Source organism: Pseudochaenichthys georgianus, chromosome 22 (genome assembly GCF_902827115.2).
Source record: "Pseudochaenichthys georgianus chromosome 22, fPseGeo1.2, whole genome shotgun sequence".
Classification (NCBI taxonomy): domain Eukaryota; kingdom Metazoa; phylum Chordata; class Actinopteri; order Perciformes; family Channichthyidae; genus Pseudochaenichthys; species Pseudochaenichthys georgianus.
The window spans coordinates 17,930,530-17,952,228 of NC_047524.1; the positions used below are offsets into that span (position 1 = coordinate 17,930,530).

A 21,699-nucleotide genomic window follows, 5' to 3' on the forward strand; every position below is an offset into this window, starting at 1 on the left:
CTGGCTCAGCCAGTAATAGCGCTGCCACAAAGAGGCTGCAGCCAAGCAGAACTAACGGGCAGAGAGGGGCAGGACAGAGGTGGCAAAGGAAATGTAGATTTGTGGGCATAAGGTCAGTTTGTGCCATGGCATCATAATGGGCACCATTTCCCCGTCTGGTGAACCGCCTGTGAACTTCCGCAACAGCAAGTAAGTAGACAACCCAACTGCTGTAGCATGGCTTGAGTTTTCAACTGACATCATTCATTATTCTATTAGCAAATATTAGAAATAAAGGATACTTCACCCACAAAATCACCATTTGTGTATCAACTACTCCCCCTATGTTACCATGAATACACATTTTTTTCTTGATGCCTCCACGGTGGACACAGAAACAAATCTGGAGAAGATTCTTGATGAATTTAAATAAATGGGGGCCGCATTTTACAACACCAAAACTATATAAATCTATATCTCACTAATTTGCAGAAAGTATTGAGCTTGTTTATCCTTAAGAGTTTCAATATAGTTTTGTAAGCACCGTATACTTCAACCTCATCTAATTTTATATATTTTTAAATGTTCATTCACCATTGTGGCATGCGAGGAAACCAATGTTTTCTATACGTATTCAAGTTATACAGGCTGAGTAATTGATATACAAATGGTCATTTTGTGGATGAAGTATTCCTTATAGTGATGCCAATCGCATGAATCACCTAAACACTTCCAAAATGCAACTGCTGTTGCTTGTTTTCTGTCAGTGAGCAACAGCAGGGGAATTCCTCTAACATAACAGTGAGGGGCCTTATCATGAATGAAATATGTAAACTGTCCCAGAGTGTAAAATAACCAAACACCACCCTACCAAGACCCTGGGGCCTGTACTTATAATACCCCGACTAAATGGTTGGGCTCAGTTGTGATTTCCTATCTTCCTGCGTCCCCCCCCTCCCTCTCCTTAACTTATCACATCCTTTTCCCCTGACAAGCGGCTAATAATCAGTGGCTTCTTTTTGAACTTTTCTAGGCAAATTACATCAGCGTCTTGAAGGACACAATCCAACTGGACCTACACGAGGCAACATTAGGCGATTGAACGCTACAGTGGTAAAGTGGAGATGATGTTGCGTTTTAACAGATCAGTGTGTGTCACAGGGGAGGGATGAACCAATAAGACCACTGAGTGAGTCAGAGAGAAAGTGGGAGGCCAAACCAATACCATGTGTGAGCTTAAGCAAGATTGTCCGACTGATGTTGGAACACGATTTCTAGCTGTGTCATCAGCAGGGCCGGGCTGGGACAATAAGTCAGGCTGGGAATTATACACCCAGCCAGGCCACTACTAGTTTTTTGTGCCATTTTGCTGGATTTATTTGTCAACTTTTACAGCGTTGCTGCCCATAGTGATAGCCCTCTAAATCTACTACCCAAAAATAAACATATGGACATGGGTTACTATTTAAACAAAATGTGCAAATCTATTTAGGAACCTATGTGAACATATTTTAAGTGGGGGTGGACCTCAAATCCTATAGGGGGGTCCGGGGGCAGGTAGGATTTTTTTTTTTTAATGTTGGACTTACATGCATCAATCTGGTGCATTTTGAGGGGGAAATAAAGAGACACCCATATGAAACATAACTGTATACATTTAAATAATCATAAAAACATGGCCATAACCAATAACATACCATATCCAATATGAAAAAACATTGAAAGTTGTTTATTTATTTGTTTTTGGTTCATTTTGGTCAGGACTCCCTGGAAGAAGAGATCTTGTATCTCAATGGGACATTCCTGGATAAATAAAGGATAAATAAAATAAATAAATAAATGTATAGTTGTGAGTGTGTGTGTGTGCTCCTGAACCAGCCTCACCTGTCTCCCCCCTCTCCCCCTGCTCCTCTTTGAGGCAGAAGCAAAGACTAGTTTTAGCTCTCAACAAGTTTTAAAAGTTTATCTTACCTTTTTTCACCTAGTTATCGTTTTTTAAAAATTATTATTATTCATGCATATTTTACTAATCACTCGCCCCTCAAATGGAAATAATGTGTTTACATAAATGGTGACCAAACCGTTTGAGACCCACTGAGATAACTTAGACTAAGTTAACTATCTAAAGTAACACTCAGAGTCCTTTACCTCACCTGGGGCCTAATTTATAACGCCGTGCGTAGGATTCACGTGGGAAGGTTGCTTACGTAGTAGAAATCCAAAAAATAGGTACAGAAATGTTCCGACATTTTCCGATTCACCAAACATTGCGTACCGGCGAGGAAAGTGCGTACAGCACTTCCTACGCTGGTTTCCCTTTATAAATCACAATCGACTCGAAATTCTTTCACACACTGACGTCAAGAGCTACCCACAATGCAACACGCGCCATATATATATATAAATATGCCATTTTCCTGGAGGTGCTAATATCCTGGAAGTGCTAATATAAACAGCTAGCTAACGTAGCCAGGCAGAGCGCACTAGGTTTTTTTTCTGAATTCACGACCGAAGAAATCGCTGCATGTCTTCGGATCTGGACTTGAGGGGTGTGCTCTAGGTCGTTACCAGCGTAAACTAGAGCTGTGTGGGTTGTCGGATTGCCCTTACAGACTGCCTGCAGATGTATGGAAAAACGACAGTGGCCTTCGTCGATTTTGGCTGCATCTACGTCTAATATATTGATTAAGGCAATAGACTATGATATTCAGTACAGGAAGCTTAGCAACACCTAGACGGTGTACGGCTGCTTGTACCTCGCGTAAAACGGCGGATACCGGAGGTACGGTGTCGCGCTCGGCCCAATACCCGTATGTGTGTGTGAAAGAATGCGGTGCAGTTTTTGCGTGCGTCACGTAGCGCCCATATTTGCCTATAAATAGTCAAAGAAACGCCCATTCATTCATTCATTTTGACTGACTGCATGAAGAAGATCACAGGAAATGACGACGGAACAGCTAAAAAAGACATCTCACACCGTGTCAGATTTTGGTTATTTTGGGGAGGTCGAGATAAATCATATTGTTTGGTGGATGCCGTTTGAACCAGAGTAGCAGCATGGAGGTCGGATCGTCACCAAAATAAATAAATAAGTGGTCCGAAAAAGGTTCATGACAAAAAAAATACATATATAGCCTTCCTCAGGCAGTGTGTTTGTACCGGGGACAGGAGACCCCCCCCCCCCTTGATGAGAAACTGTAAGAAATGATCGGGGAATCCCTCCGGAGTGGAGTCATGACGACTAGATCTGAATTATGTTTTCGTATTTGGTGGTTTGTGTCCCAGCTGTCGATCAGCTGTGCTCAGCGTCTCCACTGCAGCAACTCTATATCCACCAGTTAAAGGAAATACAACTAATGTGTTGTGTTATATTAGCTGTACAATTTACCACATATGGTGTTCTTAGTTTCCATACCTCCTGTGTTTTATGAGCGACTTATCAAGTCTTAGCAAACGGCATAAAACATGATTAAACATGGTAGTATATAAAACCGTGCTCGTACAACGTATAGAAATGCAAAACCGCATCATTTATGAGAAAACATTTCATAACATTAACACAACATATTCGAGGTGGTTTTAAATAACATATCCGTATTTATTTATTTCTCCAAGTTATGTTTTTGTGTGCAGACTGAGGAGTCTCAAACAGGCGTTTGTTTAATCATTTTAAGATTGGCTTTAATCAATGTTTGAAAATGAATTCTTCATATGATAAATGAGAGGTAACATTTTGTTTATGGTATTATTCCCACATATTTCTCTCTATTCTTCCTTCTGCCAACGGTATTGCAGTTTCTCGTCTCTCCCGTTTTTGTGCTTAGTGCGTACGCATGGGTTAGAGTTTGCGTGGAGGACCGCACGTTTTCCCGTCAAGTTAGTATTTTATAAATCGCAAACATCGCGTAGAAACTGGCGTACGCCATTTTTTGAGCGTATATCCCTTTATAAATGAGGCCCCTGGTCATCAGTCAAGCTATTACGCACTAGAAGAAGGTTTACCTTCAGTGTCACATGCTCACAGCAGGGCATGCTAACACGTCTTAATGACTGTTTGTGTCTAAAGACAATGAGGGGTTGATGGACGAAGGGCAGAGTGAATAAACCACAGAGTCCCGGTGTGGCCACAGAGGCGGGTCTGGCTGGTGACAGGCGAAGGGGAAATCTGTGCCGGGAACATCTACACAAACAAGATATTTATCTCACACAGACACGAGTGCTCCCAGATATAGGCTAATCACACTCACACACACGTGATGATATACAAACACATGCATCTTTCCTCTTGTATAGTGGCAGACGCACACATCCTGTTGTTTTACTTAATGAGGGGCCATCAGAGGGGTGGGTGCGTCGCAGTGAGAACTCATAAGCTGCTAAAAAAAATGTGTTTACAGTTTTCGCTGGTGCGAGTTTAAACTGTCATCCGTTGACTTTGAGATGGGGGAGTTACAAAACAGAAGATATATATTTCACTGTAACACCAGACTTCAATGATGATACGTCTAAACAATATGATGTTTGACGAATACGCTTCCTGTGGGATTTACCGATTAACATCCACACAGCTGTAGGGTAATTGTTCAGGAAGAACTACAGTGTTATTTGCAGACTAAATAATCTCAGATATGTGTCTGTGGCACGTTGCCAGCCACTGTTTTTTCCCAACTAAAGGGCCGTTCTTTCTCTGAAATATCAGCAATAGAAAGTAACGTGGATACAAAAACACTTAGTCACATGCTTTCGACTTAATCTGTTCACTACACCAGAGTATTTTCTGGTTTCAAGGTTTCTCAGAAGGTTTTACTATGTTCTGCCTCGTTAAGCATGATGGGGTTTACCCAACACACACCGAGGTTGACTGAGTTACATTACATTACATTTAGCTGACGCTTTTATCCAAAGCGACTTACAATAAGTACATTCGACCAGGAAGACACACCCTTGAGGAAAACAGAATCATATAAGAACATCAGGTTTCAAAGAGCCAATCGTTTCAAGTGCTGCTCAACTGGCTAAGCCAGTCCTATATTAGTATATAAGTGCTCTGTTAGCAGTTCTTTGTTAGTCATTCTATCGCTCGAAGTGGAGTCGAAAGAGATGAGTTTTCAGTCTGCGCCGGAAGGTGTGTAAGCTTTCTGCGGTCCTGATTTCAATGGGGAGCTCATTCCACCATTTTGGAGCCAGGATAGCAAACCCACGTGTTTTTGCTGATGGGAACTTGGGTCCCCCTCGCAGCGAGGGTGCAGCGAGTCGTTTGGTTGATGCAGAGCGTAGTGCACGTGCTGGGGTGTACGGTTTAACCATGTCCTGGATGTAGGAAGGGCCAGATCCATTCGCAGCATGGTACGCAAGTACCAGTGTCTTGAAGTGGATTCTAGCAGTTACCGGAAGCCAGTGGAGGGAGCGGAGGAGCGGCGTGGTGTGGGACAATTTTGGAAGGTTGAAGACCAGACGAGCCGCTGCATTCTGGATGAGCTGCAGAGGTCGGATGGCACATGCAGGTAGACCAGCCAGGAGGGAGTTGCAGTAGTCTAGGCGTGAGGTGACGAGAGCCTGGACCAGAACCTGCGTCGATTTCTGGGTCAGCTGTGGGCGTATCTTCCTGATGTTGAAAAGCGTGTATCTGCAGCAGCGGGTTGTAGCAGCGATGTTTGCAGTAAACGACAGGTTGTTATCTAGGATAACACCCAGATTCCTTGCAGTCTGAGTCGGGGAAACAACAGAGGGGCCGATGTTGATAGTTAGGTCAAGAGAGGGACAATCTTTTCCCGGAAGGAAAAGCACTTCAGTTTTGTCAAGGTTGAGCTTGAGATGATGAGCGGACATCCACTGAGAGATGTCAGCTAAACAAGCAGAGATGCGTGCGACGACCTGGGTCTCTGAGCGGGGAAAGGACAGAATTAATTGGGTGTCGTCAGCGTAGCAGTGGTATGAAAAACCATGCGGGCTAATGACAGATCCGAGCGAGTTTGTGTACAGGGAGAAGAGGAGAGGACCAAGAACAGAGCCCTGAGGGACCCCTGTAGTTAATTGACAAGGGTCGGACTCAGACCCTCTCCAAGTAACCCTGTAGGTGCGGTCTTTGAGGTATGAGGTGAGGAGGGAAAGTGCAGAGCCTGAAACTCCAAGTTCATGGAGAGTGCGAAGGAGGATCTGATGATTCACCGTGTCGAATGCAGCAGACAGGTCCAACAGGATGAGGACAGAGGAGAGGGAGGCTGCTTTAGCAGTGTGCAGTTCCTCAGTGACAGCAATGAGAGCAGTTTCTGTGGAGTTCAATCAGCTGCAGTCAGGTCCTATTTGCATGCGTCAGTCAGGAGGCAGGAGCTGCCACTTTGCACCCGTCTATCTTCCAAACACCTCACAATCCAAATGAGGAAGCTTAACACTCCCTGCCAATACAACGTTTCACTTAGAAGTGTCAATCAGAGAGACTCCTCAGAATTTCGGTTATAGCACACTTGTTTCTCCCACATCATTCAAGGGATTTTCTTACTTCAAGCATTCATCTTAAACTGGATAGATTTATACCTTAAGGACTGTATCCTGTGCCTTAGGGTCACCAACCATTTCCATCATCAGTGTTTGTTTTTGTTACTCTGTCAGTCAGGTTCACACCTTCTCTCTTTCACTCTCGACATCATTTCATCATGTTTTCTTTGCATGACATTTGTCTTGCTCTTTTTTTCACTCCATGTTGTCATGAGAAGTGCAGCGCATTATAATAACTGACTGTTGAGCTTTCCCAGTGAGTCCTTGCAAATATTCAGGGGGAATCATTTGCACGATAACACCAGATTTTTTAAACATTTGATATTTATAAAGATCTTTGCTTAAGATTAAAAGTGACAATATTCGGAGTCACAAGCTATTCATTGGTTGGAGACAATATGCTTCTTTTAACACATAATGAGCTAGGACATAAGGAATTCTTTGTTCCACGGAGGCAATTTGTACAAAATTGCGGTTATACCTTGAGCGGATGCTTTATATCATTGTTTATGCTACGGATAACCTCTGAAAGCTATTATTCAGTAGTGTAAAAGAGCAGAATTTAGCATAAGTTCTTCTCAGGTGTAAACCGTTACATCTACCAAATAACGTGAGCTGAGTGAAGCTACTGGTCGGCTGCTGCTGTGTGGTTTGCCAGTTTTCAGTTGCAGGTCATTTGAAGGTTACCTGCGGCTTCCTGGCACTGGCTGCGGTTGATGTAGGCAAAGTGGTGGTGGCAGCTCTGAGACTCGCACACACAGCCCTCAGCGGTCAGGTTACACCCAGAGAACATGCAGGCCGGGTTGGAGGGTCCAACATACTTCTCTCTGTGTCTTTCCCGGTGCTCGTGCCTTCGACCCTCTGAAATCCACACACACACACAAACCAGTCATCAATGAGTCACAGACAATGGCACCACTCAAGGGTGAGTGGGGAACCGTATCACAAAAACCTGTGCGTGTGTGTCATCACTATGATATGCAAGTAGAATTAGTCACCTAAGAGCCACATCTGTTATGGATTAGCTCCTCTCAATGGACAGCATTATTCCCTCTGACTCAAATTCGGAGTGTGCGTGTATCTGTGTTTCATCATGTCTCGGGAGGAGAGGGCTCACCTGACTTACTGGCCTTCATGCAGGATTCTTGATCTGGGTATGTGAACGAGCCCAAGCAGGAGTGTCTGGCATCACACACACACTGACCTCCAGCTTTGTCGCAGCCCGTCATCAGAGGACAGCGCTCGTCCTCCAGGCCGGCCTCTGGGTGATCAGGAAGCTCTGAAAAGGGGGGGGGGGAAAGGACATTAAGATAGAGGACAGTTAATGATCATCGACAGGTTTGTCCATTTTTATTTGGTACATTAAAGAGACATTCACAAGCTGAAATTGGTCAAAACATGTTTTCCCCTCATAGTGCAGGAAGGTTAGCCAGCCTCGATTGCAACACATTGCTCCAGCAGCACCACTACTGAAGTCTCTAGAGTATTTCTGTGCTGCCGTACCTCCTCCCAGTCTTCGTTGCGCCACGCTACTTTAGCCATTGAGCACATTTGTTTTCTTTTGTTCCACAGCATGTGGCCCTCCCAGGTTTTCCATTCCTGCTGGCTGCTAGGACGCCCCTCATGTGCCAAGGCCACTCGCACCATACCCACATATTGTTCCTTTGCCCCTGAGATGGCACCTTGGGGCTCTGCCCAGCTTGGACCAAGCTTCACCGTACGAAGGAATGTACGAGGGAGTAGTGCGTCCCAACAGGGTTCCTTTCTCATGCATGCATGAATAAACGCATGTTATACCCCTAAATCATCCTCCTTCACAGTTGTCCAAGTGCACTAAGAGTGGCAGCGGAGTAAACAGGATAAGACAAACTGTAACCCAGAGTAACCCTTCCCGAGCGTTTTGCTCCCAGGCCTCAATCAACAGTGTTGAAGCATGATTGGAGCTTATCATAACACTCTGGCTTTCTTCTGCAAACAGCTACACACCACAATGCACAAGAGGAAAGGTGAGAAGGTTTACCATTTAATATAAACACAAACACTTCATAGTCAATTTACCAGACCACTGCAACAGCCCTACCTGGAATAAAGTGTCCTATGACGAAAATGATTTTCTTTCTCAGTAAGGGTTCGCAGAAATAATAATAAGATGACTCAAAGTCACTGGAAAGAAATGGGAGTTCCATGGCTTTGCTTTCATATGACGTAAATCCTAATAAAACACATATGTTGATCCATATTAATTTAAAACAGATATTTTACTATGGGAAAAAGTCTGTCTCTTACTGTAATAGCTTGTAGTGAAAGTAAATCAATGTAACTGCAAATTAAAAAAACATCCTTAGAAGTTTAGATTTGGTTGTGTGGAATGTCCAGGGTGGTGGACGATGCTCAACCAGCAACCAGCTCAACACCAGCTGCTAATTGAACAGGTGAAGGTAATACCTGCTACCTCTAACCCAGGGGTCTGCAACCTTTTTGACCAAAAGAGCCATTTTGCTCCTTTTTCCAAAAAAAAATTTTGTCTGGAGCCGCAAAACATATTTCATAGTTTTTTATTGTTATATTAGACAAAAACTACAGGTTTTTTTTGCATTTATTAGGCTATTTATTACATGATATAAAACTGTTAACCTCCAATAAGAAACAAAGAACTCTTATAAGGAGAATTAAAAATAATACACAGGCCTACTTTAAAATAAATTAAACACAGCACTTGGGGAGTCCTCTGCACATTTGAAGGAAAAAAATATATTATTAAAATGGGCCCACTTTGAAATAAATAAAACATATAGCTGCACCCTAAAAAAGAGTTAAAGGTAGGGTAGGTAAGAATGGAGAAACCAGCTCGAGTGCGCTAGAATTTGAAAGTACACAACCGGAAAAAATATGCCTCTTCCTTCAGACTTTCTTACAGAGTCCCTCCTCCAACACACACGAACGCGCACATGACCAATGAGGGCACGAGATAAGTTTGTGCACAGATGGAAAGCTGACCGGCAGGCAGGCCATCCAGTTACTTTAGCCGGGCCGGCTCAGATGATTGGTCGTGCTTTTTACAGCGCTACGGCTTCCAGAGATACATTTTTGTATGTATTTATTGTCAAAGCATTTAATATATTCATTGCTATCGGGACGTTAAGAGCATTCCATGGAATATAACAAAAAGTGTTCTCTGAAATAAATGACATACCCCATTGAATTATGACTGAAGATCGTCAGCTGTCTTCCTCTCCCTTGTTGTTCCTCGATACGTAAAGGCTGCACCACCGTTGACAACTTCTCTCTACATATCAAACATACCGGTAAACCAGCATCGTTTGCTGTGAAAGCAGATAACTCTGTCCACACAGAATTAAATCCTGTGTTCCTCCGGTACTTTTCTTTGATTTATCCATAGTTCGCTCATCGAGCCGGCGGTTATTCGCCTCCAAGAAAAGGCGCTCGCGCGGGACCGTAGCAGGATGTGACGCATATTTTAGTTGACCTAATTAAAACAATTTTGTTTTTTATTTATGCGTCACAGTATCACCTCAAAATACGAAACATTTTCAACCATGCAACAAAATATAAATAGTCCTACAAATACTTTTATTTTCTTCTTATTTTTGTCTAAGCTCAAGGGAGCCAGAGCAGAGGGCTTAAAGGTCACATGTCATGGCCATTTCCACTGATCATAATTCCATTGTTGAGGTCTACTAGAATAGATTTATACTGTGCAATTTTCCAAACTCACATTGGTTTCGCATACAGCATCTCTGTAAAGTATGTGTATTCACTCTCTCCACTAAACGGCTCGTTGCAGCTCTTGCCCCCCCCCTCCCTGTGAGCCCAGTGTGCTCCGATAGGTCGGGACGTTGTAAATCGCGCTAAGCTCCGTGGAGGTGTGATTTCCTTGTTTAGCGATACACAGCCAAACTCACCCTGAGCACACACAAAGTCACAGCCGAAGTAAAAACAATAAGTGTGGCTTGATATTGAGTAAGAAAAAGGTTGATAAACGCTGTGAGAATGGGTCTGCCGAGAGAATTTCGCCACGATCCCAACTGTCTGTTATCAGCCTGCAGCCAGGGAGGAGAAATCAGCAGAGCTGCATGCACTGAGTGTGTGAGGAAGTCCGTGGATCGGTCCATTTGGACCAATCAGCGGGGGCTTAACGTAACGGCTCCGCGGACGTAACGTAACGGCTCCACGGATTGGTCCATTTCGTTCCGGGGACGACATGACATCATGATGTACCCGGAAGAATCAAATGGACAGTGACGTATCTCCAACGAGGCGTTTTGGGGAGGTATTTTCTGTTTTAGAGTTTTACTCCCTACAGGGTGTTGACTCTGCAGACCGTTTACATGCATAAAAACCTTCATAACACACAAGGGGACGGGCAATAACCGGAAAAGCATGACATGTCACCTTTAAAGGGCCGCATGCGGCCCATGGGCCGCGGGTCGCCGACCCCTGCTCTAACCTGAGGCCGGCCGTTAATAGCTCTCCCAGACGGCCAGCCAGACTGGCAAAGCACAAGCAGCCTTTTCAGTAAACCACACCAAAACTTTCCCTGCGATTTCCTTTCACCTTAAAATGATCCTCCGCTCCACATTTTTTCCTTCCAGAGGCTTTCCTGTGCCTGGGAGGGAATTTTCATTTGAAGGTGATGTTGGCAGTAGTGCCGGTCTGAGTGTGGTGCTAAATCTGGCCTGTAGAAAACATTTATAAAAAGGCTGGACGTTGTCTCGTTACCTCATTTTACGCTTGACCTCTGTCAGCCCAGTTTGTGCTAAGCTGGTCTTCCTCAGCCTAGCCCCCTTTAGCCTGACCCTGGTCCTGTCTGGCCTCACTATCTTCTATCTGACATGATTCTTGCCAAGGTCTATGGCTTCATCCCAGGGGGATTCCTCTCTTAGCTACTGAGACTGCTTGTCTTGGCATCCATGTCCAGGATGGGAAAGCTGACCTCTAGAGGCCTTCTGGCTGATAGCGAGCTAAAAAGGAAGTCTTTGAAACATTAGATAATACTAGAGGAAGGGAGAAGTAGAAGGCATGCGAAGAAGGAGTGCAGTGGACATAGCGTCCCTGCAAGAGAGACTTTCTGTTACGTTGTGGTATGTTAAGTGCTGCTTGAGGTTGGGGAGACTTGCGGGGGAGGGGAGACAATGAGAACATCACAACAAATAATTTAGCTGCTTAATGATTTCATCTGACTGACAAATGCAAATATGAGAAGGTTTAAAGGCCTGGGTGACACAGAGCAGGTGCTCGAGTACTCACAACACGCCTGACAGACTCAACCTGCAACTGCAACATTTGCTTCACTTTTCACGGTTTAGGTGTCAAATTAATTCATGGGAAAAACAGATTTTATTATCCCGGGTATTGCTAATACTATTTCCTGTGGCCCCTTCAATTATATTTTGTATTTTCACTATTCAAAGGCAAACAACGGCTGGATTTATACACCTCTCACTTATCAGGTAATCTCCAGCACTATTCTAATTATTTTTAGGTGTCAGTTTCATACATAACATTTCCAGGTCCAAAACACAATGATAGGATCAACAATAACTGGGTGATGATGACACATCACAGAGGTATGCTACTTATATAATATGTCACCTGCCACAGGTTGTTTTGTCTCCACATTAAAATATGTTGACCACCCAGAAAATGTAAACTGTGAGCAGAAAAGCAGGGGATCAGAAAGCGGAAACATTTACCCCCTACTCCTGATTGCGGGGCTAATCACTTTAAGACCCTTGCCACTCTAGGAGGGAAATCTGGGATCAGCCTCCCGCAGCCTGCCTACTGTGGCCCCTGAAAACACACCGGGAGGTGTTGATTTACCCCCACCTAGACCCTTTGGGATATTGGGTTTGCGTGTGTCTGATTTAGGGGTCAGCAGCGTGCTCCGAGGCCCCTGGAGCCACAGGACCAGAAGAGGCACAACTCAATCAGAGGAGCCATTAGGTCTCCCACTCACTCCAAAGCTGTTAATTTGCAGAGGAGATGTCCTGCAGGCGCCAGCCTAACCTGTACACGAGGCACAATCAGCAGCAGCGTCTCCTGGGATGGCCTGGGGCTCGAGACCCCTGGAAAACCTTCCTGCAGCCCTGACTTGGACCACCCCACAGAGGGATGATCGGAGGGCAGGGTCAGGGGATGCAGACACCCACTGAGAGCTGCTTACTCTCTACAGTCCTGTCAGTCCATTTCAATCATTCCGAAACTGGCTGGACGCAGTGCAGGTGGAGGGGCTGAGGGGGGCTACCAGCAGTTATTTGTTCCTCAGGGGAAGGACATTGCTACTTACTTCGTTCACTGTGAGGAACCTGACACCATGCACAGTTATTTGATGCTCAGAAAGTTGCTCAAATTGTGTGTAAAATGAGCACATCCACAATCTAACAATCCAACACTGCTTGGAACAGCACAGTGGATTGTGTGGATTCACAAGATTGTTTATGAAATTCTGCAGGGGACTTTTTTTGCAATCGTGCTGTCAAACCATTATAACTCTGAGTCAGACATGTAAAGCTCATGGTGGTAAACAATACAAGAAAGGGGCTGATCATTATAAAATCCCTTTCAGCAACTCTTGGCCAAGTCATTAATAATCCCCAATTGTGACTTATTTTTTCTGAAATAACTATCTTTTCTAGGAATGCCACTTTCGTTTTTAAGCAAAGGGAATATAACCCTACTGAAGCTGAAGTGTGACCTAGTGCCAAATCACTCCTGCCAAACCAATTGTGATGCCCCTGAGCGGAGAGTGAACGAAGCATCGAGGAGAAGAAAGAGCAGTTGAACATGACTCCTCTCCTGCCAGTCAAGAGCCCCTCAGACCTGGGGAGCTGCTCCAGGCATCCAGAGAGAAGGTAAACACTGACACAGCCACTGCAGTAAGGACTTAACTGACATTTGAATAGCGATGCCCTCAAGCCACATAGAGGAAGGGGATGGTTTCTTACCGAATGAGTTGACACCGACAGCTCTTTTATTGGTGTTAGCAGCTCAAAGGCGCACATGTATTCACCCAATACTGCCACAAGTGGTATGATTTCATAGGAAATTACACTACCCACCTTTACATACTCCAGTTTCAGGGATAGTGGCTGCTTCGGTTTGGTTAAAAGAGGCGCAGGTCAGTCCCAGGGCGCAGTAGCCGTGCACCCAGTCCTGTCCGCCGCAGGGCTCCCACTCCATCTGGGCACACCGGTCACAGCATCCGCACGGATCCCGAGCCAAGGTCCGGCCCCCGTCACAGCCGCGCGGGGCTTTGACGGGACATGTCCGGAGTTCACACGGTGTGCACTCATGAGCCGAGAGCGCCCGCACCAGAAAAAGGACGTTTAATAACACAATAGAGCACTTGCTGAACATGTTTCCCAAAAAAGAGCGCCTAAGTTTCCCAGAGAAATAGTCCGCTTCTGGTCTGGTGATAAAACCACATGCGATGTACACTACACTGCTACATGTAACTCCAAAGTTGAAAAAGTCTTCCTTTAAAGTGTTGTGATGTCTCGAGCACACACTTCAAAAGCAAAAAAACACCACGAGACTGAAGTGTGCGGATGCGTTTAGAAGGGGCAGCAATATCCAAAGGTTCAGTGTGAGCAGGTAGACACGCACGTCTCGAGCGTCTCAGCTGATTTACGTAGAAATCCAGGAGCGAGTCTGTGGAAGTCCAGAGAGGTTTTACTGCTGCTGCTGACAGCGACGCACGAGAACGCAATCTGAGTCTTAAATTGACATGCAGGCATATAGAAATTAGAGGTGCACCCCTCCCCCTGACTGACACAGCCACCGACCAGTCACAGGGAGGGAAAAGAGGGAGGATTTGAACTGATTTATCCCCGCTAGGCGACTCGTCTCCATGTTGCGCAATGATGCAACTTTGAGTGCCTTGAATGCAAGTTGCTTTTCTGCGTCATATCATGTAAAAAGCTGCAATTTAAACGGATGGGTAATTCAAATGTGTTTGAAGTATTGTTTCCTTGTAAGACAATGATGAATAAGTCAACCTTTAGTCCTTGCTTCAGATCATATTATGTTAAAACTATATTATTTACACACTCCAATAAAGATGCGAAGACTATAATTTCCCTTATTTAAATGATATAGGACAATGGCAATACAATTAGACTACAATAGTCCATACACTATTTCTCCTTTATGATAATATATTTTATGTCACCATGTGCATTTACAGTGTTGTCACAAACCCCCTTAATGTTCTCTATCTCTGTTCAAGAAAACAGCCATAAAGTCTTTCAGAGCCCCATAATCAAACATTATCAAGGCTGTATATCATTCCACAGCTTTAACTTTTGTGTGCGGATGAGTGCGTGCCTGCTTGTGTTTGTAGGTGTCCGATTGTGTATGCAGGTGGCTTTGGAAGAGGCAAAAGGTCATCTGATGTTTGTTGAAGCAGTGTTTGTGTGCTTACATTGGCAGATGGATGGTGTGAGTGGGCAGAGGGCACAGCTGGGGGCTGATTGTGTCAGTGCCACAGACACTGCAGACCTAGAGAAAGCAATACAATGCGTATAAAAACACAGTTTGTCCCCCATTTCTGCTGCACAAGTGAGCAAGAGCGGAGCAGACATATTTTTTTTCTTCCCACGGTGACAGTTCGTGTAGTCCTCAGAACCAGTCGAGTGTGATGGTTACAGTTAAGTCTGCTGCTTTAGCTGCCACCTCTGAGCAAATTATAAGAGTAACTGGAAAGTAATGACTTAATAGAAATCAAATACAGTATCAAAAGCCTGAAAATTGTGCAATATTAGGGATCTTGGAAACTTTTCCTTTTCAAACACCATCACAATGTCAACACACAACAACACCTCCTTCATTTGCAACATCTGCTGGAGCCACCCGCTCCAACACAAACACAACATCCAGGAAACAAGCCCCGCAGCACGCATAATCAGGCCTTGCAACACAACTCGGCTCTTGTCCTCCAGCTCTCCCTCCACCCTCCCTCGCTCCATCCCCTCCTTAAAGCTCATGTCAAATGGGCCGACCGGCTGACCACTGGCTGGACATCCACTGCTGGTTGGCTGGTTGACGACAGATCAGACCAGGACTTTGGAGAGCCTCAGGTTCCTTTTACTTGCAGAGTTTGTGGCCCAGCGGCACTGACCTATTTGCCTGGGCGAAGGGCTTTCAACCGGAGCCAGCTGGCTTCTTTCACAAGCCTCTCATCCTGCTATCAGGGAGCAGAGGTTTGTTTTTTGCCAAGCAAAAAGGTCACCTGAGCAACTTTCTATCTAGTTATCAGATATGAAATCAGTCTAGACTCTAGACGTCTAGAGGATCATAAAGGAGTCATTTTGTCTCTCCGGAGGGCAGCAGGGGTAGCAATTAACAGCAAAATGACTTGGACTAAACTAGAAGAAAACCCTCATTAGCAGTCTGAGTATATGCCCTGTCTCAATTGTTGCGTGATTGAGGCATTTGGAAAAATGTGCTATTGTTAAGTCTGGCGTCAAACACACAAACACAGTGACATTATCCATTTATGACTTGTTTTCATTTGAAATGAGTAGAGGATTAAGCTTGAATAAAGCTAATTATGTTGTTGAGTTCGTTGTTCAGTAAAACCACAGCACAATCTGCTCCATTTGAGTCTCTGAATGGAGAAACAGGGGGAGTAGGTGGGGCAGTGAAGGGCGTTTTGCAAGGCTTGAATAACAGTAGTGTGTGTGTGCTAATGATGTTCTGAGTCACAGATCTCTGGGAAAAAATAGCAGTGCTGTTGGGGCACCAGTTTCCCTGTCTCCTACACTGAAGTCCTTTTTTCAATGATTGTGATCCAGGCTTGTGGAAAAATACAGCTTTGGGTGGGCCAAATCATCCCTGGCCCCTTAAAAATGGAGGGGTCATGTTGTGGGACCTCTGCCATCCACCCATAATGCTTCTTGTCTATCCTCTCCACAGGCAGCTGATTTACACCCGCCTGCTGTCGCGGCGTCAGGCTGGTGGTGAGGAGGTGTTTGAGCAAGTAGATGGGTGCCAATGATGGTTTGAAAGTGAGCTCACTGGCAGCGGCAGTCTGAGGGTGACACGGGGCCGAATGTGGAGTGTGATACAGAGTGTTGAGTGGATGTCGAGTGGAGGGCGTGCGGCACACCTGATTACAAGTCCTAAGGATGGGCTCTGGGATTGTTTGCCCGAGGTTCGGTGTACAGTGCGGGTTATCGCCCTTGCTGAGTTTATCTGTGAGCGCATGGTGAACCATACTTTACAGATCCAGGCCAAGGGGTGGGAGTGGGGGTGAGGAGCGTGGGTATAATGGCAATGCTTACTGACAGTTGGAGTTTCAATGCCCTAAATCGCCATCGCCTGGAGTATTAAGTATGGAGGCTGATCAACACATGAATGGCCATCTGTATTTATCTGAGATCATCTGTAAGGTGTGAACAAACCAAAACCTTAAAAAAAAAGAAAAAATAGATTAACAACTCAATGTTGTGTCTTTTGAAACATACAACTGTATTGAGGTAACAAATGACAGAGATGATTACTTCTATTTTCCATTACTGCCATCCAGAGGGACTCACAAGTGCTTTTGTTTTTCACTTTGCACTCTGCTTTTGTTTGGATCTCAGTAAAAGCAGTTTGGAAACAGTCAGAGAAGTCCAAAGAGTATCTCATCTTTCAGAGAATCAGAACTAGATTACAAAAAAAATACTGAACTTAATTTCTTTATCCTTGTATTGTTCCACACTTGTCTTCTGTCCTTGACTCTTTTTCCTGCCTCTCCTCTCTCCCTCAGTCTGTGTTTTTCCTTCTCTCTGTGAGGTCTGGTCCAGTTGCTGTTTTCGATGCGGCGACTATAATAATGTGTTTTGACACCGTCAGGCCTCCTGCTGTCTTCCTCTCTCTGTCTCGCAGAACCCCCTGAGTCAAAATAGCAGCAGTGATTCAAAACTACACGTCCCCCCCCACCCTTCTTGTTCTGTTCTGCTTGAATGTAAGAGGGTTCAGTGGGTTCAACCAGGCCAAGGGTTTGGTACTCCAATTTGTCTTTGTAGTTTGTCTATAGGTGGTTTTCTGTAAGGTAATGGAGAGAGTGTGAACATTTAAGCAGATGCAAGGTCATCTAGTAAGTGGTGCATCCTTAAATTGACATGTAAATCATTGCTGTGTGTGGTAACATGAACGCTTTCTATATTGGTTTTATGAGCAGGTCAAGGCCAATTTGATTTGATTTGATTGGTGTGGAAGAAGAGCTCGTTGCCTGTCAAAAATAATTGTGTTTGATCAACTCCTCCCAAAAACTATTTGATGGATTGCCATACAATTATCTTCAGACATGCATGGGTCCTAGAGGAATTAGCTTATTGATGTTTTCTGTGAAATATGTGAACATCTAAAGGACGGATGGTCACACACCTTTGCACAGACATTTACGATTTATCTGAAGGATTTTTGTGATCCTCACACTTTGCTTCGAGCGCCACCGTGAAGTTCACATTTCACGTTCATGTCAAAAGTCTCAATACATTTTGGATGGTTGACATTAATCTTGTTATAGACATCTGTGTTACCCTCAGTATGACATGTAACAACTTTCTTGATCCTTGGACTTCTTATATACTGCTTTTCAAATTGTCCAGTACCTTGGTTTGTGCCTGCAAAACCAGCTGCCAACATGCTAAGCTAATATGGTAAACATTGTAATCATTTTCTCTGCTCAACATCAACATGTTTGCATTGTCAAGCATGTTAATAGATGAGAATAGATGAGAATAAGAATAATGCAAGATTTATTTTCAGCACTGTAGCCAGGCTGACAGAGAGCCACAGCTCGATTGAGCCTTCTATTCCCATAGCACTCAGTAGTAATGATTTTATGTGCTTTTTTAACGATAAAATTGTTACTCTTAGAAACAAAATTAATGACCTCTTGCCTTTGACCAGTATAGTGTTATCAACAGCTCCCGGAAACTTAAGTTCTAATATTACACTAGATAGTAAACTAGAATGCTTTTCAGCCATAAACCTTGAACAATTAAATTCAATGATTCTCTCTTCTAAACCATCAACGTGCATGTTAGACCCAATTCCAACTAAGCTGTTGAAGGAAGTTTTTCCATTAATTAGCACTTCTTTATTAAATAAATATGTCTTTATTATCAGGCTATGTTCCACAATCATTCAAAGCAGCAGTGATAAAACCGCTTCTTAAAAAGCACAACCTCGATCCAGAGGTTTTAGCCAACTACAGACCTATTTCTAATCTTCCGTTCCTCTCAAAAATTCTTGAGAAAGCGGTCGCAAAACAGTTGTGTGATTACTTAAAAAACAATGATTTATTTGAAGATTTTCAGTCTGGCTTTAGAACACATCATAGCACAGAGACAGCTCTGGTTAAAGTCACAAATTACATTCTAATAGCCTCAGACAAGGGACTTGTCTCTATTCTTGTTTTGCTCAATCTCAGTGCTGCATTTGATACTATCGACCATGATATCCTATTGCAAAGACTAGAGCACTTAGTTGGCATACAGGGAACTGCTTTAGGCTGGTTTAGGTCCTATCTATCTGAACGCTCTCAGTTTGTACGTGTTAACGATGAATCTTCCACGCAAACCAAAGTTAGCCATGGAGTGCCACAGGGCTCAGTGCTCGGACCTATTTTGTTCACATTATATATGTTTCCGTTAGGCAATATTATAAGGAATCATTCTGTAAACTTTCATTGTTATGCGGATAATACTCAACTATATTTATCAATCAAGCCTGATGAAATGAATCATCTAAATAAAATGCAAGACTGCCTTAAGGACTTAAAAACGTGGATGACCTTAAACTTTTTGATGTTAAACACGACCAAAACTGAAGTTATTGTACTTGGCCCGAAGAATCTACGAAACAAATTATCTAAAGATATACTAACTATGGATGGCATTAATTTGGCCTCCAGTGAGACTGTAAGGAATCTTGGTGTTATATTTGATCAGGATTTATCCTTTAACGCCCACATAAAATCAATTTCAAGGACCGCCTACTTCCATCTACGTAACATTGCAAAAATCAGGCATATCTTGCCTCAAAACGATGCCGAGAAACTAGTCCATGCATTTGTTACTTCTAGGCTGGATTATTGTAACTCTTTATTATCAGGGAGTACCAAGAAGTCAGTCAAGTCGCTTCAGCTGATTCAAAATGCTGCAGCTCGTGTACTAACCAGAGTTAGGAAAAGGGACCACATTACTCCTGTTCTGGCTGCCTTACACTGGCTCCCTATAGAACACAGGATAGAATTTAAAATTCTTCTTCCCGCCTACAAAGCCCTTAATGGGCAGGCGCCATCTTACCTTAAAGAACTCATTATACCCTACTGTCCTACTAGGGCATTGCGTTCCAAGAATGCAGGGTTGTTGGTTGTTCATAGAGTCTCTAAAAGTACAATGGGAGCCAGAGCCTTTTCTTATCAAGCTCCACATTTGTGGAATCAGCTTCCAGTTTGTGTTCGGGCGGCAGACACCCTATCCGTTTTTAAGAGTGCGCTTAAGACCTTCCTTTTTGATAAAGCTTATAGTTAGGGCTGATTAGATTCAGCCCCTAGTTTTGCTGATATAGGCTTAGTTTGTCGGGGGACATCTTACTTCTTCCTTCTCTCTGTCTATACCTGTGTACTCTCATGTTCCGATTAACCCAGCTTCCCCAAATGTCTTTCTTTTTGGTGTCTATATACGCCGGGATCCGGAGTCATGGATGATCCTGCGGTCCTGTGTCCTGGATCACGAGCCCTGGATCGCGAGTCGTGGCTGTGGTCCTGGATCATCGGTCCTGGATGGATATCCTCGTGGATTCATCTTCCTATTATACACACATGCATTTCCAAACATTTGGATTACCTATGTTGCAAATGTATTATCTTTTCAATGTACACACGGCATCTATTGCACGTCTGTCCGTCCTGGGAGAGGGATCCCTCCTCTGTTGCTCTCCCTGAGGTTTCTCCCATTTTTCCCTTTAAACTGTGGGTTTTCTCTGGAAGTTTTTCCTTGTACGATGTGAGGGTCTAAGAACAGAGGGTGTCGTATTGTCATACTGATATTCTGTACACACTGTGAAGACCACTGAGACAAATGTAACATTTGTGATATTGGGCTATATAAATACATATTGATTGATTGATTGATTGATTGATTGATTGATTGATTGATTGATTGATTGATTGATTGATGGTTAGCAGGATTTAGCTCAAAGCACATGATACTGCTAGCATGGCTGTAGTCAAGTTTCGGAGGTTTTAGGATCAGCCATGGAACAAGCAAGGCTGGTATAGTGCTCCACACAGTACACAGTGTTGACAAACAACATTTAGCTCTTACCAACTAACTCAACACTTTCTGAAAGCACTGCAATGACACATAAGGTTTCTGGGTTCGATTGGTATCAAGAGTCATTATGACTCAGCCTCAGACCCTTCCTTACAGTCATGGCTTAAATCCTCTGGCTCCAGAGCCAGCTCTAGGTCTCTCCCTCTCCCTCCATCCCTCTCTACCGTGAGATCCTGTGACCTTGTGGAGTGAACGGCCACCAGCTTGTTTGACAATTATAAGTGGAATACTTGCTCACCCTTGTCGTGCTCGGGCGGAACGTTAAGTGGACTTCTCAGAAGTTTTAATCTGAAAATCTATGTGAAGATGATGAATTCCTCAGTGGATTGGGTCCTACAAGAACCCCTGTGTCCCATTCCCACAACACCTGCCCGGTGTAATCTTCCATTCATACACAGGATTATTAAGACTGTAGAACTAAAAGTGAGTCATTACAGTGAGTGTTGTTAGTAGAGCTGCAATCCAAGTTTTTTAGTTGCTTTGACTGTGTGTAGTTATAGATATTTGTCATAAAGATGAACCGAAACTTTCTTCTTGAGTAGGGGTGTATGCTTGGTCCTCATATATAATTTCCAATGGGTCTGAAATGCAATTTATCCTGGTTAAAGGTTAACATTTAACCAGCAGAGTGTTGGGTATTGATTGTAGATCATCATTGGTATGTTACCGTGTTGCATATATAACAAAATACTTAAACAGTATTATAGCAAAGCCTGGTTCAGCATTACGTTGGTCTCTTTTTACAATACTATTTGATACCTTTATTAACTGATATGTTGTCTTCTTGGGTGCAGGGCAACAATCTGTAACATTGACATATCCTCACTATAAAAGGTTGTAGTTGGCAAATGTTTGAGCAAGCAGTTGCTAA

At 43.8% G+C, this 21,699-nt stretch overlaps 1 protein-coding gene across 3 annotated transcripts in view; it reads right to left on the reverse strand.

The window, feature by feature from the left end:
* Positions 1-14,223, reverse strand: part of crim1 (cysteine rich transmembrane BMP regulator 1 (chordin-like)) — a 38,595-nt gene extending 24,372 nt beyond the window's left edge. Inside the window, exons 1-3 of one of the 3 annotated variants that reach the window (XM_034111789.2) lie at positions 13,554-14,223; positions 7,592-7,753; positions 7,162-7,335 (exon numbers count right to left, since the gene is read on the reverse strand). In XM_034111789.2, the coding sequence (XP_033967680.1) occupies positions 7,162-7,335; positions 7,592-7,753; positions 13,554-13,851 (634 nt within the window). In that variant the 5' untranslated portion in view covers positions 13,852-14,223. The remainder of the gene's footprint in view (positions 1-7,161; positions 7,336-7,591; positions 7,754-13,553) is intronic. The other 2 variants (XM_034111788.2, XM_034111790.2) reach the window with 2 other exon arrangements.
* Between the last annotated feature and the right edge of the window lie 7,476 nt (positions 14,224-21,699).